Source organism: Lissotriton vulgaris, chromosome 1_2, assembly GCF_964263255.1.
Source record: "Lissotriton vulgaris chromosome 1_2, aLisVul1.2, whole genome shotgun sequence".
Classification (NCBI taxonomy): Eukaryota; Metazoa; Chordata; class Amphibia; order Caudata; family Salamandridae; genus Lissotriton; species Lissotriton vulgaris.
The window spans coordinates 170,595,129-170,613,878 of NC_141686.1; the positions used below are offsets into that span (position 1 = coordinate 170,595,129).

Here is an 18,750-nt window from a genome sequence, read left to right on the forward strand (position 1 = left end):
GTCCCATTCACACTATAACTCCCTGATTTTCCTCCACCTCTTAGATCCTCACAGTCATCCTCTCACTCTGACCAGACTGATTTGGACCAAGGCAGTCCCTTTTATCCTAAAGCAAGGGTCTCCAAACCGGTCCTGGAGGGCCGGATCCATGCCAGATTTTTTGGATATCCCCATTGAGATAAATGTAGTAGTTTTAAAAATCTGGCATGGATCCGGCCCTCCAGGACCGGTTTGGAGACCCCTGTCCTAAAGACTCTAACCTTGTCACATCCATGAAAGGGGATAACCCAAATGAGGTTATCGAGCTGACCCTGACAACGATCCGGACCTGAATCCCTAAGGTCTCCCCTCTGAACACTACCACTGCGAACCAAGCAGTCATACAGCGAGAAGCACCACCCCACGAGGTAAAGGCAATATGATGTAGCCAACAACATTTTAGTTGGGACAAAAACATGTCCAATTTCTTCTCATGCTCAGAAGCATGCTTAAGACCAATGCAGAGAACTTTAAAGACACTCCCAGGCTTGAGAAAATTAATTATTTTTCTTTATGGATTCTTATATAGCACAAACTTGACCCTACGGTATCAGGTGTTCAGAGAGCTTTACACGTGCACCAGTTGCGTTACATAAGGACACATTCTTTTTTGTTAGGCATGGGGAGATAAATTGATTTGCCCAGAATCGCATGATGTGCGCGTCTTTGCTGAAACTCTGTCCCGGTTCCTCAGATGAGAGGTTGACTGCCCCTGCCGTTAGGCCAACTCCTCTCCTTTCTGGTGTATACTCTAACTGCACATTCCTGATCTTCGAATATCCAATGCATAGATTGGATCCCGAAAGCTTTTGCAGTAGCTCCCTGGCATCAGCAGGTGTCCGTTCTGTGCCGACATTAGAGGTAAAGTTCTGATGATGTAATCCGACTCATAAAGCCCCAAAAGTAGTGCCCTAGCATTAGTTCGGCACTATTTTTGCCACAACGTTTGCAGCGTATTTGAGAATACTGCAACTTTATTGGTGTAGTGCATAACTAACTCCGTAGCTTATTAAAAAAGGAGAAGGTTCAATGGTTTTCATAAGAGTGGTAGTGGCAGGGTCAGTGAGGAATAGAGTATGCACCAGAAAGATTGTTCCCAGAGGTAAGTAACTTTTCTTCTGATGGATACTTCTACCTGTAGATTCCTCACCTTTTGAATAAATACTTAAGCAGTAACTAGAAGGCAGAGGGTTTCCAGAAACAGCCATTTGGATTAGCAAATCTTGAGGTACAGAGTGAGCAAGGTGATTGTCTCTTGTCACCAGAGTGTAAATAGTAATGCTTAGCAAAGGTATGCAGAGAAGACCATGCAACTACTTTGAATTTGTTTTCTACGGGTACTCCGCAAGCTAACAGTGCTGTGGAAGACTTTGCTGTCATGGAATCAACTCTTATTCCTTCAGGTGCTTTTAAAAAAAGTTTTTTTAGCAAGAGTGTAACAGATTTTATTACACAGGATAATTCATTATGTCTTATTCCTGCACTTCACCAACATTACTCGCCTGCTGAGGAAAACATTCTGAGCTGGAGTCTTTGTCCAGGTGTATTGTGGTCTAAAGGTGGAGTAACATATAGTCTTGTGAGTGGAAACCTAAAAGAAAAGATAACTTTTACATGCCCACACTCAACACTAGATAACAAGGGTACATAACATTTTCCTTCTGGAGTTACTTTTTTTGGAATGAATGGAATTAATTTGCAGTTTAATGAAGAGGTGAATTTAATTAACATGTGAATCTTTACAAAATATCCAACACAGGAGGCAAGGGTTGACCGCTTATAGGGTTAATTCCTTTATGGCAATTAGATCAAGTTTCACAATTGAAACAGTGTGCACTTGTTTCTCAAGAGATGGATACTGCTGTTTTCAGGGAACCTTAATATGAGATCAAATTAAACCTTTATTAGATCTTTGTCAGTGTTAACAATATTGCCAGTGATTACCATTCGCTTTTATAAGAATCTTAATAATTACAGATGTGTATGAATTATGCTGCTCTGCCACTAAAATTAAATTCTGAGATCTAAATTAATTGCGGCAGCTGGAGCATTCTTAATTGATCAGAAGAAATCTTGCCCCTCTCCACAATGAACTGTCAATGTAAGGGTGTTTTCTTACTTTTTTGGGTCTTTGACAGGAAAAGATCCTGTCAACGGTTCTACTTTAGTTGAAAAACCTGTGTTCGAAGCATGTGAGCTGTAGATCACATGCTTTGCATGCTCCTGCCACCTAGTGTTGGGTCAGGATGTTTTCAAGTTGTTTTTCTTTGAAGAAGTCTTTCCAGTTACGAGGTAGGTGACTTCTTTAGGTGATAGTGCGCATGGGCATCGACTCTATTGTTTTTTCTCGGGTTCCCCTCTGTGTGCAATCCACTTACCCTCGACGGTATTGTTTTCGATTGCGTATTCTCCTTCTCCACGTATCATATCAAATACAAAGCTTTTTTCGATCGGGAAACCTGTGGAAGGCCGTCTGGCCTACCCACATCCGTCCATCTCTCAGTCGATGGAACAGACTCCAGTTAAATTCTGCCTTCGGTGCCATGTGAAGTTCCAGTGCACCGACGAAGTGTGCAACTTGTGCTTACCTCTGGAGCACAACAAACAGGACTGCGACACGTGTAAATCTTTCCGTTAAACGGAAAACACTCCGCGACCGTCGAGCTCGACGTCACGACATGCAGACCCAAACGCCAGATCCATTCCGGACCTCTACAGAGAGAATTCCGAACAAGACACCAGTGATGCACTAGGGGCTGAGGAAGAGCAGGAGGATCCTGCATATCGTGAGTACCAAACCTCCCTTGCCCCCAAGTCCTACTTAGCCCAAGAAAAAGGCTCTTGTTCCACCTCTTCCTTCGGGCCGGGGTTGGCACCGAGAATTTTTTCAACTTCCCCACCTGCCAGCTCGGCACAAAACACATGTTAAAGCCTTCCAGCTCTAGATTAAGTCGTCCACACTCGGGCACCAAACTGAAACTTTCGGGGTCGAAACCAGTCTCAGACCCACTTCCTTTAACACCGAAACCTTCTTCGGAACCAAAATCCTCCACCAAAGACACCGGCACCGAAAACTTTGGCACAGAAAAAATAAAGATGCTCTGATCCCACCAAAGGAGCCCCGTTTCGACGTCCCGCCTGCAAAACCGGACCTGAAACGAAGAAGTTCGAGGCATGTGGGCTGCTGAATTCATATCTGTGCATAGTCCGCCACCTAGTGTTGGGTCCGGATGATTGCACATTGTTGTCCTGGAAGAGTCTTCGAAGTATCACGAGATAGGTGGCTCCTCCCCTGGACTACAGTGCGCATGGGCATCGCCTCCATCCCCAGATTGTTTTTTTCCGCCATAGGGTTCGGATGTGTTTTCGGTTCCCTCCTTCGGAACCGATAGTTGTTCGATTTTACTTGAGACCAAAAGGTCTTTAGGCTGGGCGTCGGTATTGTTGCGTTCGGGTTTTCTTACTGACTCTCAGCTCCAATCTCCTACTGCCCTTCCACGTGCTTCGACGCGGACGGGCCTACACTACCACTTTTACTATGGAGCGGACTCCATTCAAGAAGTGTCCGCTGTGTCACTCAAAATATTCGCACCTCGACGTGCACCCCGTGTGCAACACATGCTTGTCACCGGATCACCGTGAAGACACCTGCATGGCGTGTTCAAAGTTTAGGAGTAAGAAAACTTTGAAGATTCGCCGGGCTAATCGACTCCAGGCACAGTTGTCGGCTTCGGCGCCCCCACCTGATGACATCTTTCAGGAATCGATCGAGGAAGGGGACAGCGTACAAAAGTCGGACTCTGAACCCGCGTCCGAGGAAGAAACCTACGACGCGGATGAGGAAACCTGCGACGAAGTCTCCGGTGAGGTAGGGGACGACGAACTGATTTGTGCCACGATGGAGGATAGCTCTGAAGAAGAGCTTCCCCAACCGGACTCCGGGGTTGCCCCCCGTCATACGGCCCAGGTCGAGGGATCGCCTTCGGGCCTTACCCAAGATCTTACTATGAGTCCTACGTCCCCGCCTCCGGGCCCGGTCACGGACATTTCTAACAAGAAACCGAAAGTGAAGCCAACTGGTCCCGCACCCTCGGATGCGAAACCGAAACCGAAAGTGGCGTTGGTAAAGAAGGTTCTGGAGGCGTCAACTTCCAAGACAACCAAAATGGCCGAATCGAAGAGCCACGCCAAAATGGCCGACCACAAAAGCCGCGCCAAAATGGCCGACTCGAAGCCCTCTGGGTCGGCGCCGAAGGTGAAGGCATCCGACGCGGCTGCGTCGGCACCGAAAGGGGTCGCGGACCCGAAACAGGCTTCGAAGAAGCGTCACGCTGATGGTGCGCCGGCCCATGGGGCGCGGCACCGAAGAAAAGGCCTACCGGCGACCGGACTCTCGGAGACGAAGAGTCGCTCGCGACGGTTCAGCCCTCGGCATCCCTTACTAAGAAGGTGGGTGAATCCTTGAAGCGGATCCAACAGTCCACTGTTGTTCCCAGCCAGGACACTGTAGTGCCTAGGCCCACGCCGAAGCCTGCCAAGGAACAAACGCCAATCCGTTTTACCCTTCCTCCCAAGTCGGCGCCGAAGGCCTTCGCGCCTAAGCAGAGCGGACACTCTCAGGAAGTATTGACGCCGAAAGCTGCCTTGGTGGTGTCGAAGCTTCGGCTCCAACCGCTCGCGGTGGAGGAACGTCGGGAGGTGACCATCGACGCCAACACCGGAAAATTGTCGCTCCTCAAACGAAAAATTACGTCGGAGCCGCCATTGGAACCCTTTAGGATTCCGCTTAAAAACAAAAAGTACTCTGCGGACTCTTCGGCTCTGATGGAACCCCTGTCTCCACAAGCCATGGAGCACTCGCCGGCCCATTCCCCAGTGCCTGGTGTGGACGAGGAGGACGATGAGTACAACTATCCTGCGTACTCGGATCCGGAAGAGGAGCAGGTGCCCTGGACAGCAGGAGGCGACATGGACGACCCGCAGTCAGGCCAGGACACTCAACTTTTCGCCGCAAAGACGTCGCCGACAGAGGACTCGGCGGCGTTTAATGCATTAATAGAGAGGGCAGCAGCGAACCATGACGTCGAACTGCACTCAGACCCTGTGGATGCGGACTTCCTGGTCGACACCTTCTCGGTAGCCGAAAAGCAAGTCAAGACGCTACCAATGCTCAAAGGGGTGCTGAAGCATGCACAGGAAGTATTCAAGGAGCCCACCCGGGCGAGGGTGGTCAATCCTCGCATCGACAGAAAGTATAAGGCGGCGCCCACGGATCCCACGTATATTAAGGGACATTTGCCATTGGACTCCCTGGTGGTGTCCAACGCTCGGAAGAGGGCGAATTCGCAGACTACTGGTGATGCTCCTCCCCCAGACAAAGAGTCAAAAATCTTTGAGGCATCAGGCAAACGCATTGCTGCACAGGCAGCAAACATCTGGAGGATCTCTAACACTCAAGCCCTGCTTGCTCGTTATGATAGGGCCCATTATGACACATTAGAGGCCATCCTGCAACACTTGCCTGACCAATACAAGGAGGCGGGGGAGATGCTCATTCAGGAGGGTAAACTTATTACTAATGCATCCATCAAATGTGCCCTAGATGTGGCAGACACTGCCTCCAGGGCTATCAATACAAGCGTGTTACTTAGACGCCATGCCTGGCTTCGAATTTCTGGGTTCAAACCCGACATACAAACCACGATACTGGGTCAAACAGTGAATCCTGACCATCTGTTCGGCCCTGAGGTGGATGCCTCCCTAGAAAAGATGAAGAAAGACACCGAAACTGCCAAGTCTATGGGGGCTTTACAAAGTCAGCAGTTTCGGGGTGGTTCCTTTCGCCGCTCCAATTCAAGAGGCACCTCAAGAGGTCAGGCATCCCAGTCCACGCAATACTACAAGGGTAACACCCAGTCCTCGTATAACAACAACAAGGGCAGGGGTGGCTACAGAGGCAATAATATCAAAGGCAGGGGACGTGGAAACAATGCCTCCAGGTCCACCGCCTCCAACAAGCAGTGACGCCTTGTCACTTCCCCCCGATCACACGACACCTGTCGGGGGGAGACTCCAGCAGTTCCTGCCGGCGTGGAGGTCCATCACCACGGACAGGTGGGTGAGGTCTCTTATCCAGTACGGGTACTGTCTAGAACTTACGTCCATTCCACCGGACATACCGCCAAGGAGCCGTGCTATGTCCGACGAGCACTTGACCTTGTTGCAGCAAGAAGTACTGGTCATGCTGCAAAAAGGGGCGATAGAGCTCGTTCCATTGCAAGAACGGGGAACAGGGGTTTACTCCCTGTATTTTCTAATCCCCAAAAAGGACGGATCACTCAGGCCGATCCTGGACCTCAGGCCCCTGAACTGGTACATCAACTCAGAGCACTTCCATATGCTCACATTGCAGCAGGTGCTTCCCCTGCTTCAACGGGGGGACTTCCTTGCAACGCTGGATCTGAAGGATGCCTATTTCCATATTCCCCTGCATCCTTCACACAGAAAGTATCTCAGATTCAAGATCTTAGACCAGCATTACCAGTTCAGAGTCCTGCCGTTCGGGGTCACCACGGCACCAAGAGTTTTCACCAAATGCCTAGCGACTGTAGCAGCGCATCTCCGTCGCCAGCACGTCCATGTCTTTCCATACCTAGACGACTGGCTTATTCAGGCAAAGACGGAACAGCAGTGCGTAGACCACGTGTCACGCACCATTCACCTCCTGCACGATCTGGGATTCTCTCTGAACTACCCAAAGTCCCATCTCCAGCCCGCCCACGTGCGACAGTATCTGGGCGCGACGATCAACACTCTGGCGGCCACTGCGCAGCCGAGTTCAGTGAGAATCGCCGGTATCCAGGCGCTGATCCAACGATTCAGACCCCAGACCTCGCTTCCAGCGAGGGTGTTCATGCAGTTGATAGGCATGATGGCCTCCTGCATCTCCATTGTCCCGCACGCGAGACTACATATGCGTCCGCTTCAGGAGTGCCTGGCACGTCAGTGGACTCAGGCTCATGGGCAACTGACAGACCTAGTGTTGGTGAGCGGTCGGGCGTACAACTCTCTGCATTGGTGGAATCCACAAAACCTTTGCAAGGGCCAACCATTCCAAGAACCTGTCCCACAGATCATCCTGACAACGGACGCCTCTCTCCAGGGATGGGGAGCGCATGTACTCCATTACACGGTGCAGGGACTATGGACACTTCAGCAAAGGAAGATGCACATCAATGTGTTGGAACTGATGGCAATCTTCATGGCCTTAAAGGCGTTCAAAGTACATCTGTGCAACAAGGTCGTGTTGATCCGGACGGACAACATGACGGCCATGTACTACATCCAGAAGCAAGGGGGAACACACTCTCCACAGCTGTCTCATCTGGCTCAGAGCATGTGGAAGTGGGCCATTCAGAGGAACATCTTCCTCATGGCAGAACATCTCCCAGGCAAGGACAACCAGATGGCGGATCTGCTCAGCAGACACAGCCATCAGATGCACGAGTGGGAGTTACATCCATCAGTACTCCAACCGTACTTCCAAAGGTGGGGTCATCCAGAGATAGACCTGTTCGCCACAAAGGAGAACGCAAAATGCCAAAGCTTCGCCGCCAGGTTCCCACACCCCCAATCACAGGGCAATGCGATGTGGATGAACTGGTCAGGCAGATTTGCGTACGCTTTTCCCCCAGCACCTCTGATACCGCTGGTGGCACGCAAGCTCAGGCAACACTCGATGACGCTCATCCTGGTTGCTCCAACATGGGCTCGCCAACCATGGTACACCACGTTTCTGGAACTCTCCGTGGTACCGCATCAACGGCTTCATCTCACTCCCAGCCTTTTGACGCAGAGCCATGGCGACATTCAGCACCCGGATCCGCAACAGCTCAACCTGGCGATCTGGCTCCTGAAGTCCTAGAGTTTGGCTCCCTCAATCTTCCTCCCGACTGCATGGACATCATTCGGGAGGCGAGAAAGCCCACTACTAGAGCTTGTTATGCGGCTAAATGGAAGAGGTTTGTCGTCTACTGCGTGGAGCACAGCATTGACCCGCTAGACGCTTCCATTCAAAACATCATATGCTACCTCTTTCACCTGTATCGGTGTAATCTTGCCTACTCTTCCATCCGCATTCACCTGTCGGCTATGGCAGCATACCTCCAAAATAGGCAACACCTGTCACTCTTTAAGGTCCCTGCTATCAAAGCTTTTCTGGAAGGACTCAAAAGAGTCATTCCACCAAGGACTCCACCAGCTCCGGAATGGAACCTCAATGTGGTTCTTACAAGGCTGATGGGTCCCCCCTTTGAGCCACTACACTCTTGCGAACTGCAGTTTCTGACCTGGAAGGTGGCTTTCTTAGTAGCAATCACATCGCTACGGAGGGTTAGCGAACTGCAGGCGCTCACCATCCAAGAACCTTTCTTCCAGGTACATGCCAACAGGGTGGTGCTCCGCACTAACCCTAAATTCTTACCCAAAGTGGTCTCACAGTTTCACATAAACCAAACTATTGAATTGCCGGTGTTCTTCCAAAACCCAGAGACGCTGGCGGAGCGGATGCTCCACACTCTTGATGTGAAGAGGGCCTTGATGTATTATGTGGACAGGACAAAAGATTTCCGCAAAACCAAACAACTTTTTGTTGCTTTTGCCACTCAACACAAGGGAAATGCAATCTCCAAAGCAGGAATAGCTAGATGGATAGTAAAGTGCATTCACATCTGCTACTCTAAAGCAAAGCGCACTCTCACTATACCACCGAGGGCCCACTCCACTAGGAAGTTGGGGGCCTCTATGGCGTTCTTAGGTAACATTCCCTTAGAAGACATCTGTAGAGCAGCCACATGGTCTACCACTCATACTTTCACTAAGCACTACTGTGTAGACGTGCATTCAAAACAACAGGCAGCTGTTGGTCAGGCTGTTCTAAAAACACTTTTTCAGACTGCTGCAGCTGGCACGGGCGGCCGCCGCTAATGGAGGGACTGCTATGTATTCTATGCACAGATATGAATTCAGCAGCCCACATGCCTCGAACTGCAAATGCTACTTACCAGTATGCATCTGTTCTTGGCATGTAGGGCTGCTGACATTCATATCGCCCACCCTCCTCCCCGGCGCCTGTTGCAGCTGCAGTATGTATTCATATACAAACATATGCTCATAGCATGGTCATCACTCACTTCTTCACTCCATCTCTGCCTATGGCTAAAAACAATCTGGGGATGGAGGCGATGCCCATGCGCACTGTAGTCCAGGGGAGGAGCCACCTATCTCGTGATACTTCGAAGACTCTTCCAGGACAACAATGTGCAATCATCCGGACCCAACACTAGGTGGCGGACTATGCACAGATATGAATGTCAGCAGCCCTACATGCCAAGAACAGATGCATACTGGTAAGTAGCATTTGCACTATACATTCATCCAAACACTGGACATATTGCAACCAGATTGCCACATAAAAGCAGATCTGAGTCGGAGGACACTTATCACATTCCGTTGAAAAGGAAACATGTTGGTACTAACCCTTCTCCTCCTCATCCCCCCCCCCCCCCTCCCACCCACCCACATAACCTCCTTCCCCAGAAACACAGCATTTCCTAATTACTACTACTAATTCGCCACAATCACCTGATGATCAGGAGGATGGGGATGAGGGCAATGATCCTTCACCTACAGCCCCCAGGAAGGACTATAAAACAGACTCTCCCACGGATAATGATCCTGACCTTTATCCTACTAAGCCTTCTCCACCAGATGATAATGTAGGCTATATAGAGCTTCTAAATGGGGTGCAATTACATAAGGAATCCTAGAGGAGGATTTCCTCTTTGAAACCCTTATTAGTTCCCGAAGATCCACCCACACACTCCCTATGCTCAAGGGTATGTTGAGACATGTGGATGACATATTTAACTATCCTGTTTGTGCACTGATTCTCACTCCCAGGATAGACAAAAAATAGAAACCTGCACCATCAGATCCAGTTTTTATCAAGGGGCAGTTACCCTTAGACTCCATAGTGGTTTCTATTGCACGGTAAATGGGCCGATTCATATCGGAGGATGCTCCACCTCTGGACAATGTCTAAGCTGAAACGCTTCTGGTAAGAGTAGCCTCCCAAGCTGCCAATTACTGGCGTATTGCTAATACACCGGCCCTTTTAGCCAGATACTATAGGGCGCATTGCGACGAAATGGAACAATTTCTCCAGTTCTTACCCGATGAGCATAAATCCAAATCTCAAGACTTAGTGCAAGAAGGAAAACTCATACCCAATTCCTCCATTAGGTGTGCATTCAATGCATCTGACACTGCGGCTAGAGCCGTCAATACCAGTGTGTTACTAAGAAGACACGCATGGTTAAGAATTTCGGGATTTAACCCTGAAGTACAGGCTTCCATTCTCAACTAGCCAATCGACAAACATTTCTTTGGTCCTGTAGTAGACACGTCCATAAACAAAATGAAAACAACCAGCCCTCTTTTTCAAAAGGTTTCTTTAGAGGAAACTACAGAGGCAATACTGGCAAAGGTAGTGGTTCCAACACACCACCTCCCTCTCAAATAACAAACAGTGACTTGCCTACGCTCCCCCCCCCAATCATTCAACACCTGTCGGGGGACATGTTTCACAATTCCTACCTGGCAATCACTAACTACAAACAAATGGGTGCTAGGAATTATACAATCTGGTTATTGCCTGAAACTTACCAACAATCCTCCAAACATCCCTCCACGTTTATACAAATTGTCACCAGACCATTTACACCTCCTCAAACAAGAGGTTCAGTCTCTCCTTTTAAAAGGAGCCATAGAGCCCATACTAATACAATATCATGGGTTGGGTATATACTCTCTGTACTTTCTAATACCCAAAAAGCACGGCTCTCTCAGCCCGATTTTAGACCCCAGAGAGTTAAATCATTACATACAATCAAATCATTTTCACATGGTGACTCTTCCAACAAGTGCTCCCACTTTTACAACAAGACAACTTTCTCTACTCTAGACTTAAAGGACGCATGTTTCCACATTCCAATACATCTCGCTCATCGCAAATATCTCAGATTTGTAGTAGCGGGCAGCATTACCAGTTCAAAGTGCTTCCCTTTGGAATCATCACTGCTCCCAGAGTGTTTACAAAATGCCTGGCAGTAGTAGCTGCTCACCTGTGAAGACAACACATTCATGTCTTCCTGTACTTGGACGACTGGCTCATCAAAGCCAATATGCACCTAAAGTGTCTCCAGCACACTCACATAACACTGCAATTATTGCACCAGCTGGGGTTTACAGTCAATGTGTTAGTCTCATCTTAAACCTTCCAACACTCAAGGCTATCTAGGAGCCACTTTAGATACTCAAAAAGCTCTAGCTTTTCCCAATGCAGCCAGAATTGGAAATATTCAGGCTTTAATTGGTCCGTTTAAGCCCACTCACTCACTTCCAGCTCGAGTGTATATGCTGGGAATGATGGCCTCTTGCATCATTGTAATTGCATTAATATAGCACTTACTACCCTTGATGTGGTGTCGAAGCGCAATAATTGTTCCCCGTTGCAAGGCTTTGGAATGCTTAGCAAGTCGGTGGAACCAGTCGCAGGGTCTCTAAAGCGATCTAGTGTTGGTAGACGGCCATACTCATCGCTCTCTGCAGTGGTGAAACACATTAAACTTATCAAAAGGACGGCCCTTCATAGACCCTGTTCCACAGGCAGTGCGAACAGCAGACTCGTCGCTCACTGGTTGGGGAGCTCATCTCCACAATCACACAATTCAAGGCTTGTGGTATAAAAAGCAAAAGGCTCTCAACATAAATCATCTAGAGCTGCTAGCAGTGTTTCTAGTGCTCAAAGCTTTTCAAATTCACCTTGTAGACAAAGCTGTCCTAGTCCGAACCGACAACATGACAGCTGTGTACTATATACAAAAACAGGGGAGGTACACACACACTCGATCTGTCACGCCTAGCTCAAGCCATTTAGAAATGGGCTATGCACCACACAATGTATCTCCTAGCAGAACACCATCCAGGAGTAAACAATCTGATTGCCAATCTTCTCAGCAGACAGAGGCAGCAGATTCATGAGTGGGAACTTCACCCTCAAGGTCTCCTTCCGTACTTTCAAAATTGGGGTATTCTTGAATGGATCTTCTCGCCACACACGAAAACACAAAATGCCCACGCTTCTCCTCCAGGTATTCTCACCCGCTATCAAACGGCGATGCACTATGGATGAACTGGTCAGAGATATTTGCCTACGCTTTTCTGCCTCTCCCACTCATTCCATTAGTGGTTTGGAAACTCAGGTTAACATCCCTCACACTGATATTGATAGCTATGGGCCCATCAACCTTGGTTCAGCACCCTGCTGGAACTGTCAATAGTTCCACATCAAAAGCTACACCTCACATCCAGTCTCTTCACACAGAGCCATCGATAAGTCAGGCACCCAGATCCCAAAGAACTCAACCTAGCGATCAGAATCCTGAAGTCATAGTTTGGGTAGCTGAATCTTCCACCAGACTGTATGAACATTATCAAAGGGGCCAGAAGGCCCACTACAAGAGCTGGTTATGCAGACAAATGGAAACTATTTGTTATCTATTGTAATAACAATATCAATCCTCTGGATGCTTCCATACCAAATAGCATCTGTTATTTATTACACTTGCAGCAGTCAGAATTAGCTTACACAGCCATCCGATTACATCTTGCTGCAATAGCTGCACACCTTATTTATTATTTATTATTTTGAGTATTTGTAAAGCGCGACTGATACCTTGCAGGCTTCCTGGCGCTGGAGAATACTCTGCTGACGGATAACCGGGAAAAACTGTCAGACGGGCATTTATTGGGGGAAAAGCCAGGTCTTGATGCGTTTCCTGAATGGAAGAAGTTGTGAAATCTGACGTATGTCAGTGGGCAAGCTGTTCCATAACTTGGCCGCTGCAACCCTGAAGGATCTGCCCCCGGTTCTGGCTTTATTAAATCTGGGTACCTTTACCAGACAGGCCGAGGATGAGCGTAGGTCTCTGGTGGGCGTGTACCACAGAAACAGGGCTTGCAGAGGTATGGGTCCGAGTCCGTGCAGAGCCTTAAAGACAATGCAGAGGGACTTGAATGCCACACGTTGTTTTAAGGGTAGCCAATGTAGCTCGGCCAGAGCTGCTGTGGCCGAAGCCCTCCTCGTCCAGCCAAGAGCCAGCTTGGCGGCGGCAGATTGAATTTGTTGTAGTCGATCCATCAGCGTGACTGGAGACTCCAGGAGCAGGGCGTTACAATAGTCGAGGCGACTAAGTATCGTACACCTGACTATCGACGCCCGGGCTTGTGCAGGGAGAAGTGGCATGATTTTCCGCAGGGAGCGTAGCAGGGCTGTGCAGATCCCCACAGTTTTTGTTACCTGGGTTTCCATACTTAATTTGTTGTCGAGCATGGCTCCCAGGTTGCGAACCGAGGCAACTGGCAGAGGTTTGTCTCTAGTCTCTGGGGGCCAGAATTCACTCGGAAACTGGCGGGGTATGTTGGTGCCTGAACAAAACAGGACCTCTGTTTTAGAGGAATTAAATTGGAGGGAGTTTCTGTGTAGCCATCCAGCCGTCTCTCTTAAGCAGTCGTGGAAGGTGGAAAAAGGAATGGCATCTCCACCTTCCCAAGAGAGAATGAGCTGCGTGTCATCAGCGTAGTTTATTGTTTTGATCCCAAAGGATTGGATTAACTTGATTAGCGGGATGAGGTACACGTTAAAAAGGATGGGGCTGATGGAGGAGCCCTGAGGAACTCCCTGGGGCACTGGTGCAAAGGTGGATTGGAATGGGGGGAGGGAGACAGCCTGTCTTCTGTCCCGAAGGTAAGAGTGAAACCAGAGCAGTGCGGTGCCCTCCACTCCCACTTCACCGAGTCTCTGCAGCAGCGTACCATGAATGACCGTGTCGAATGCGGCAGACAGGTCCAGCAGTATCAGAGCCACTGGCTGGCCCCTGTCTGCACGCATGCGAAGATCCTCCATGGCTGTTAAGACCGCTGTTTCGGTACCGTGGGCAGGACGGAACCCGAACTGGTGATCGTCTAGAAGGCAGTTCTGTTCAAGGTGGCCGGACAGGCACGAACTGACCCATCGTTCGGCGACTTTCGCTGGAAAAGGCAGTAGGGAGATGGGTCGGTAGTTTGAAAGACAATCTGGGCTCAGGGAGGGTTTTTTCAGGAGAGGAGTGACAAGCGCCTGTTTCCACGGGGTTGGGACATAGCCACTGTGCAAGGACTGGTTACATATTAGGCGCATGGTGTCAAAAAGTTCAATTCCAAATTTTTTCCAAATTTTTGGAGGCAGGGGGTCGAGTGGAGAACCCGAGGTGATACCAAGCGCCAGTCTTTCAAACTCGGAGGCCGGGATTGGGGGAAATTCCCGTAATCTAGCCATAAGGCCAGAGCCAAGAGACGACAGGTTTTGAGAGCTGGTGTTTGGTCCCTGCTTGTTGGGGGCTCCCAAGGAGGGAGGTGTTTTCAGGTTTTGAATAATGGTGTTTATTTTGTTAATGAAAAACGCTGCAAGATTGTCACAGAGGGCTTGGGTAGGAGGCTGTGTAGAGATGACACTGTCTAGATTGGTTAAGTTTTTAAGTATCTGAAAAATACTTTTTGAGCTGTTGGTGGCATTGGTAATGATGGAACAGTAATATTTGGCCTTATTTTGGGCGATGGCAGTTTTGTACTCCCGGAGGTTTTCTTTCCAAAGAGTTTTGTTAGTGTCAGAATAACCTTGCCTCCATCTTCTCTCTGCTTGTCTGCAGGCTAGTTTGAGAGCTCTTAATGAGTCGTCGAACCATGGGGCAGGTACTCGTCTCTTTGGTTTGCCCTTTTTCTGAGGGACGAGGCGTTCCGAGATGTTGGAAATCCTTGTGCAGAGGGACAGATAATTAACCTCTACTGATTGAGTGATGGAAAAACTGTCTTCCACCTCGAATACTGGGCCAGTCAGTCTGAGTTTATCCAGAGCCTTCCAGTCTCTGTACGGGGGTTCGAGGCCGTGGCGGAGTGCCGGTCTGCAAGACCTGCTGCCTGCTATGTGAAATTTAATAAGCGCATGGTCGGTCCAGCACATTGGCAAAATATCACTCAGAAGTACTAGCTGGGGGGAGGTGAAAATTATATCGAGCTGGTGCCCCGCTGAGTGTGTGGGTTTGTTCACCAGCTGGGAAAGTCCCATTCCTTCACAGGAAAGTAAAAGATTGTTAAGGGCGGAGTCTAGGCTGCCGTTGGGCCAAAGGTTAAAATCGCCCAAGACGATCAAATTGTTGTGAGAGGTAGCCATATTGGTAAGAGTGGTGAGGAGCGACTGCTGCTGAGTGGAATTGAAAGCTCCCGGCGGGCGGTAGCAAATCACAGCCGTTAAAGTTGTTCCATGGTGGCAGTCGATTGAGAGGCCAAGTATTTCGGTCCCGGCGGCTGGGTCCATAGCAAGGGTTTTTACTGACCAAGAAGCTCTATAGATTATACCGACTCCACCGCCCCGACCCTTGGGTCTTGGGAGATGCAGGATTTTGAAGTCTTGTGGACAAGCCCAATCCAGTTCTATATTGCAGTCAGAGTGGGTCCAAGTTTCCGTCAGGAATAAAGCATCGAGGTGGTGATTATCTATGAGCTGGGCGATTTCGTGAGCGTGTTTGGGCAGGGACCTGACGTTCAGCAGGCCACCTAACAATAAACCTTTGCGAGCAAAGTCATGCAGAGGATAGGCGGGGTCCTGGAAGGACAGATGACCTTCATGGGCGAAGTCTCTAAGGTGGAGTAGAGCCTCACGTGTCAAGAGCGGAGAGCTAATGGTGGATAGGGGGATCGGGGCCTCGGGTGGCGCTCCGGGCGCTGCCGAGGCGCGGACGAGCGCAGACGAGCTTGCCTTATGCGCGCCTTCGGCGCGCATTCGTCGCGCCCGCTGTGCTCGTCCGCTGCACTTCCTGCCGAGGCACATAATATATAGAGAGTTGGCTGCGTGGGAGGGGGGGTGCGTGGCCAGCCGCGGTGGGCGTGTCTGGCGGGTCCCTCAACCAGGAAGTGGCGGCAAGACGCGGGACTAGGGCAACAACAACAGCTATCTGCTGCTGAGCGCTATCGCTGAAATGCCAAGGGTTTCAAGTGCACAACAGGTATTAAAAACACAAAATACACTGTTAAAAAGACAAGTTTTTAAAAGATCGTTGCTCCCGGCTTTCCGCCTCAGGAGTTCTCCGTGTAGTGTACCTTCACCATAGGCAGCACTGGTCTCTCCTTAGAATACCAGTTATCAAAGCATTTATGGAAGGACTAGAAAGAGTAATACCGCCAAGACTCCCACCTGCCCCAGTGTGGAATCTTAACATAGTCCTTGCACTATTAGTTGGCCCACCTTTTGAACCCATGCATAAATGTGAACTGCAATTTCTTTCGTGGAAAATTGATTTCCTCATTGCAATCACTTCACTGAGGAGAGTGGGTGAGCTACAGGCACTAACCATAGAAGAACCATTTTTTTCCAGCTTCATAAAAACAAAGTGGTTCTTCATATCAACCCTCAATTTCTACCTAAAGTAGCATCTACCTTTCACATCAATCAGTCGGTTAAGTTACCTGTGTTCTTTCTTCAACCAGATTCAGTGGCAGATGAGCTTTACACACTTTAAATGTCATATTACATAGAAAGAACATAGTCATTTTGAAAGACAAAAAAACTTTTTGTTGCTTTTGTTCCACCTCACAAAGGTAATCCTATATCCAAATCCGGTATTGCTAGATGGATTGTTAAATGGATTCAAACATGTGATGCAAAAGCAAAAAGAACTTTAATACCCCCAAGAGCGCATTCACTAGCAAAATAGGGGCTACTATGGCTTTCTTAGGAAGCATTCCCATAGTTGACATCTTTAAGGTTGCAACATGGTCTATACCACACACATTCACAAAGCACTATTGTGTAGATGTGTTAGCGAGACAACAAGCTAATGTAGGCCAGGCAGTACTTAGAACGCTTTTTCAAACAACTGCAATAGCTACGGGTTAGCTACGCCTTTGGGAGAATACTGCTGTATAGTCTATGCAAAGCATGTGATCTACAGGTCACATACCTTGAATGGAAAATGTTATTTACCCAGTAAGCATCTGTTCTTGGCATGTAGAGCTGTAGATTCACATTCGCCCACCCGTCTCCCCGGATACCTATACCTGTTGCAGTTCTTTCTTATCTTATATACATACGCATTGACATCTCTATTCTACCTTTACGAACTCCATGCTCACCCTCTGCGGGAAAACAATCGAACAATGAAATTGATGCCCATGCGCACTATCACCGAAAGGAGTCATCACATACCTCGTGACTGGATAGACTTCTTCGAAGAAAAACAACTTGCAAATATCCGGGCCCAACACTAGATGGCAGGAGTATGCAAATCATGTGAATCTATAGCTCTACGTGCCAAGAACAGATGCTTACTGGGTAAGTAAAATTGTCCTTTTCTGCTAGAAACCATATCCAAAAGCTCTGGTAACCATTTAATAAAATTATATTCTTCCAATCTTGAATGTTACCAATTGATTATCCTGCTTCCAATCCATAAATTGCTTTTATATCTGTGGCCATTCAAATGTATCGAAATCCTCATAGTGAAAATAACTGTGTATACAAAGTTGAATACTCTGCAGTGTAACATTTTTCATATCACCTTTACAGGATGCTGGTAATGACAAGATGTCCACATGTGGAAACTTTACTGAGAGAACAAGACAAGCAAGACAAACTGGAAGTGATGCTGAGAGCGAGAGTTGGGATGGCGGTAGCCCGCACAACAGTGAATGCACTCAGGACTCAATGGAGAGTACAGATGATTGCCGGGTCAGAGACAGTATTGGCAACAGTGAATGCACTCAAGATTCCATTGAGAGTAGTGGCAGTGATCGACTGAGTGAGGGAAGTCTCAGTCCTGATAGGCTCTATAGTGAAACCTCGTTGACAGTACCTCTCCACCCAACCAAGAGACCTGCATCAAACCCTCCGCCCATCAGCAACCAAGCAACAAAAGGTATTGGTTCTATTTCTGTTCAGCTGACACTAATCCACCTTTCAGATTATGGTCCTTGCATTTTTTTGTTCCAGTGTACACTATATGGTATTTCAGTGGCATAGTATACAGATGGAGAAGTGAGCAGCTATGGATCAGCTGCAAAAATGTGTTTAATTGAATCATCTCTGCCCTCAAATTAAGCTTGAGATTTTTACATGGTACGCTATAGGTACCTGCTCTGGTACAACAGTTGGATGTTCCTGGAAGGTTGCAGTGCAAATACCTGAATCCCTGCAACATCCACCATGAATGCCAAGTGGATCACCTGCTAGGGATTGACCTTGGGTGTAGTGTCCTCCTATGGAGTACATTCTTTTTATTGGACTGTATGCAAGTGATCTCATTTACCTCAAGTGCTTCCAGTTACTTGTTGAGTACCTTGTGCCAGCTGTATCTTACTCCTATTTTATCTGTGGGTATAGTCTATTTGCCTGATTTGGTCCTTGTAGCTTCATATGCAGTAAACAGCCTAATTGTGTTGTATGCAAATCTCAAATCTAAGCATCAGGCTTTCCTTTTTGTCATTGGTACGTGGATGGGTCAGAATTGGGTGAAGCTGAACAGAAAAAAGTGTGATGTATTTTTTATTGCATCAAGTTAA

At 48.4% G+C, this 18,750-nt stretch overlaps 1 protein-coding gene across 2 annotated transcripts in view; it reads left to right on the forward strand.

The window, feature by feature from the left end:
* The window catches only part of KDM7A (lysine demethylase 7A), a 345,661-nt gene that overhangs the window by 313,708 nt on the left and 13,203 nt on the right, over positions 1–18,750 (forward strand). For both annotated transcript variants that reach the window (XM_086953055.1, XM_086953056.1), the window contains exon 19: positions 17,759–18,107. In XM_086953055.1, the coding sequence (XP_086809181.1) occupies positions 17,759–18,107 (349 nt within the window). The remainder of the gene's footprint in view (positions 1–17,758; positions 18,108–18,750) is intronic.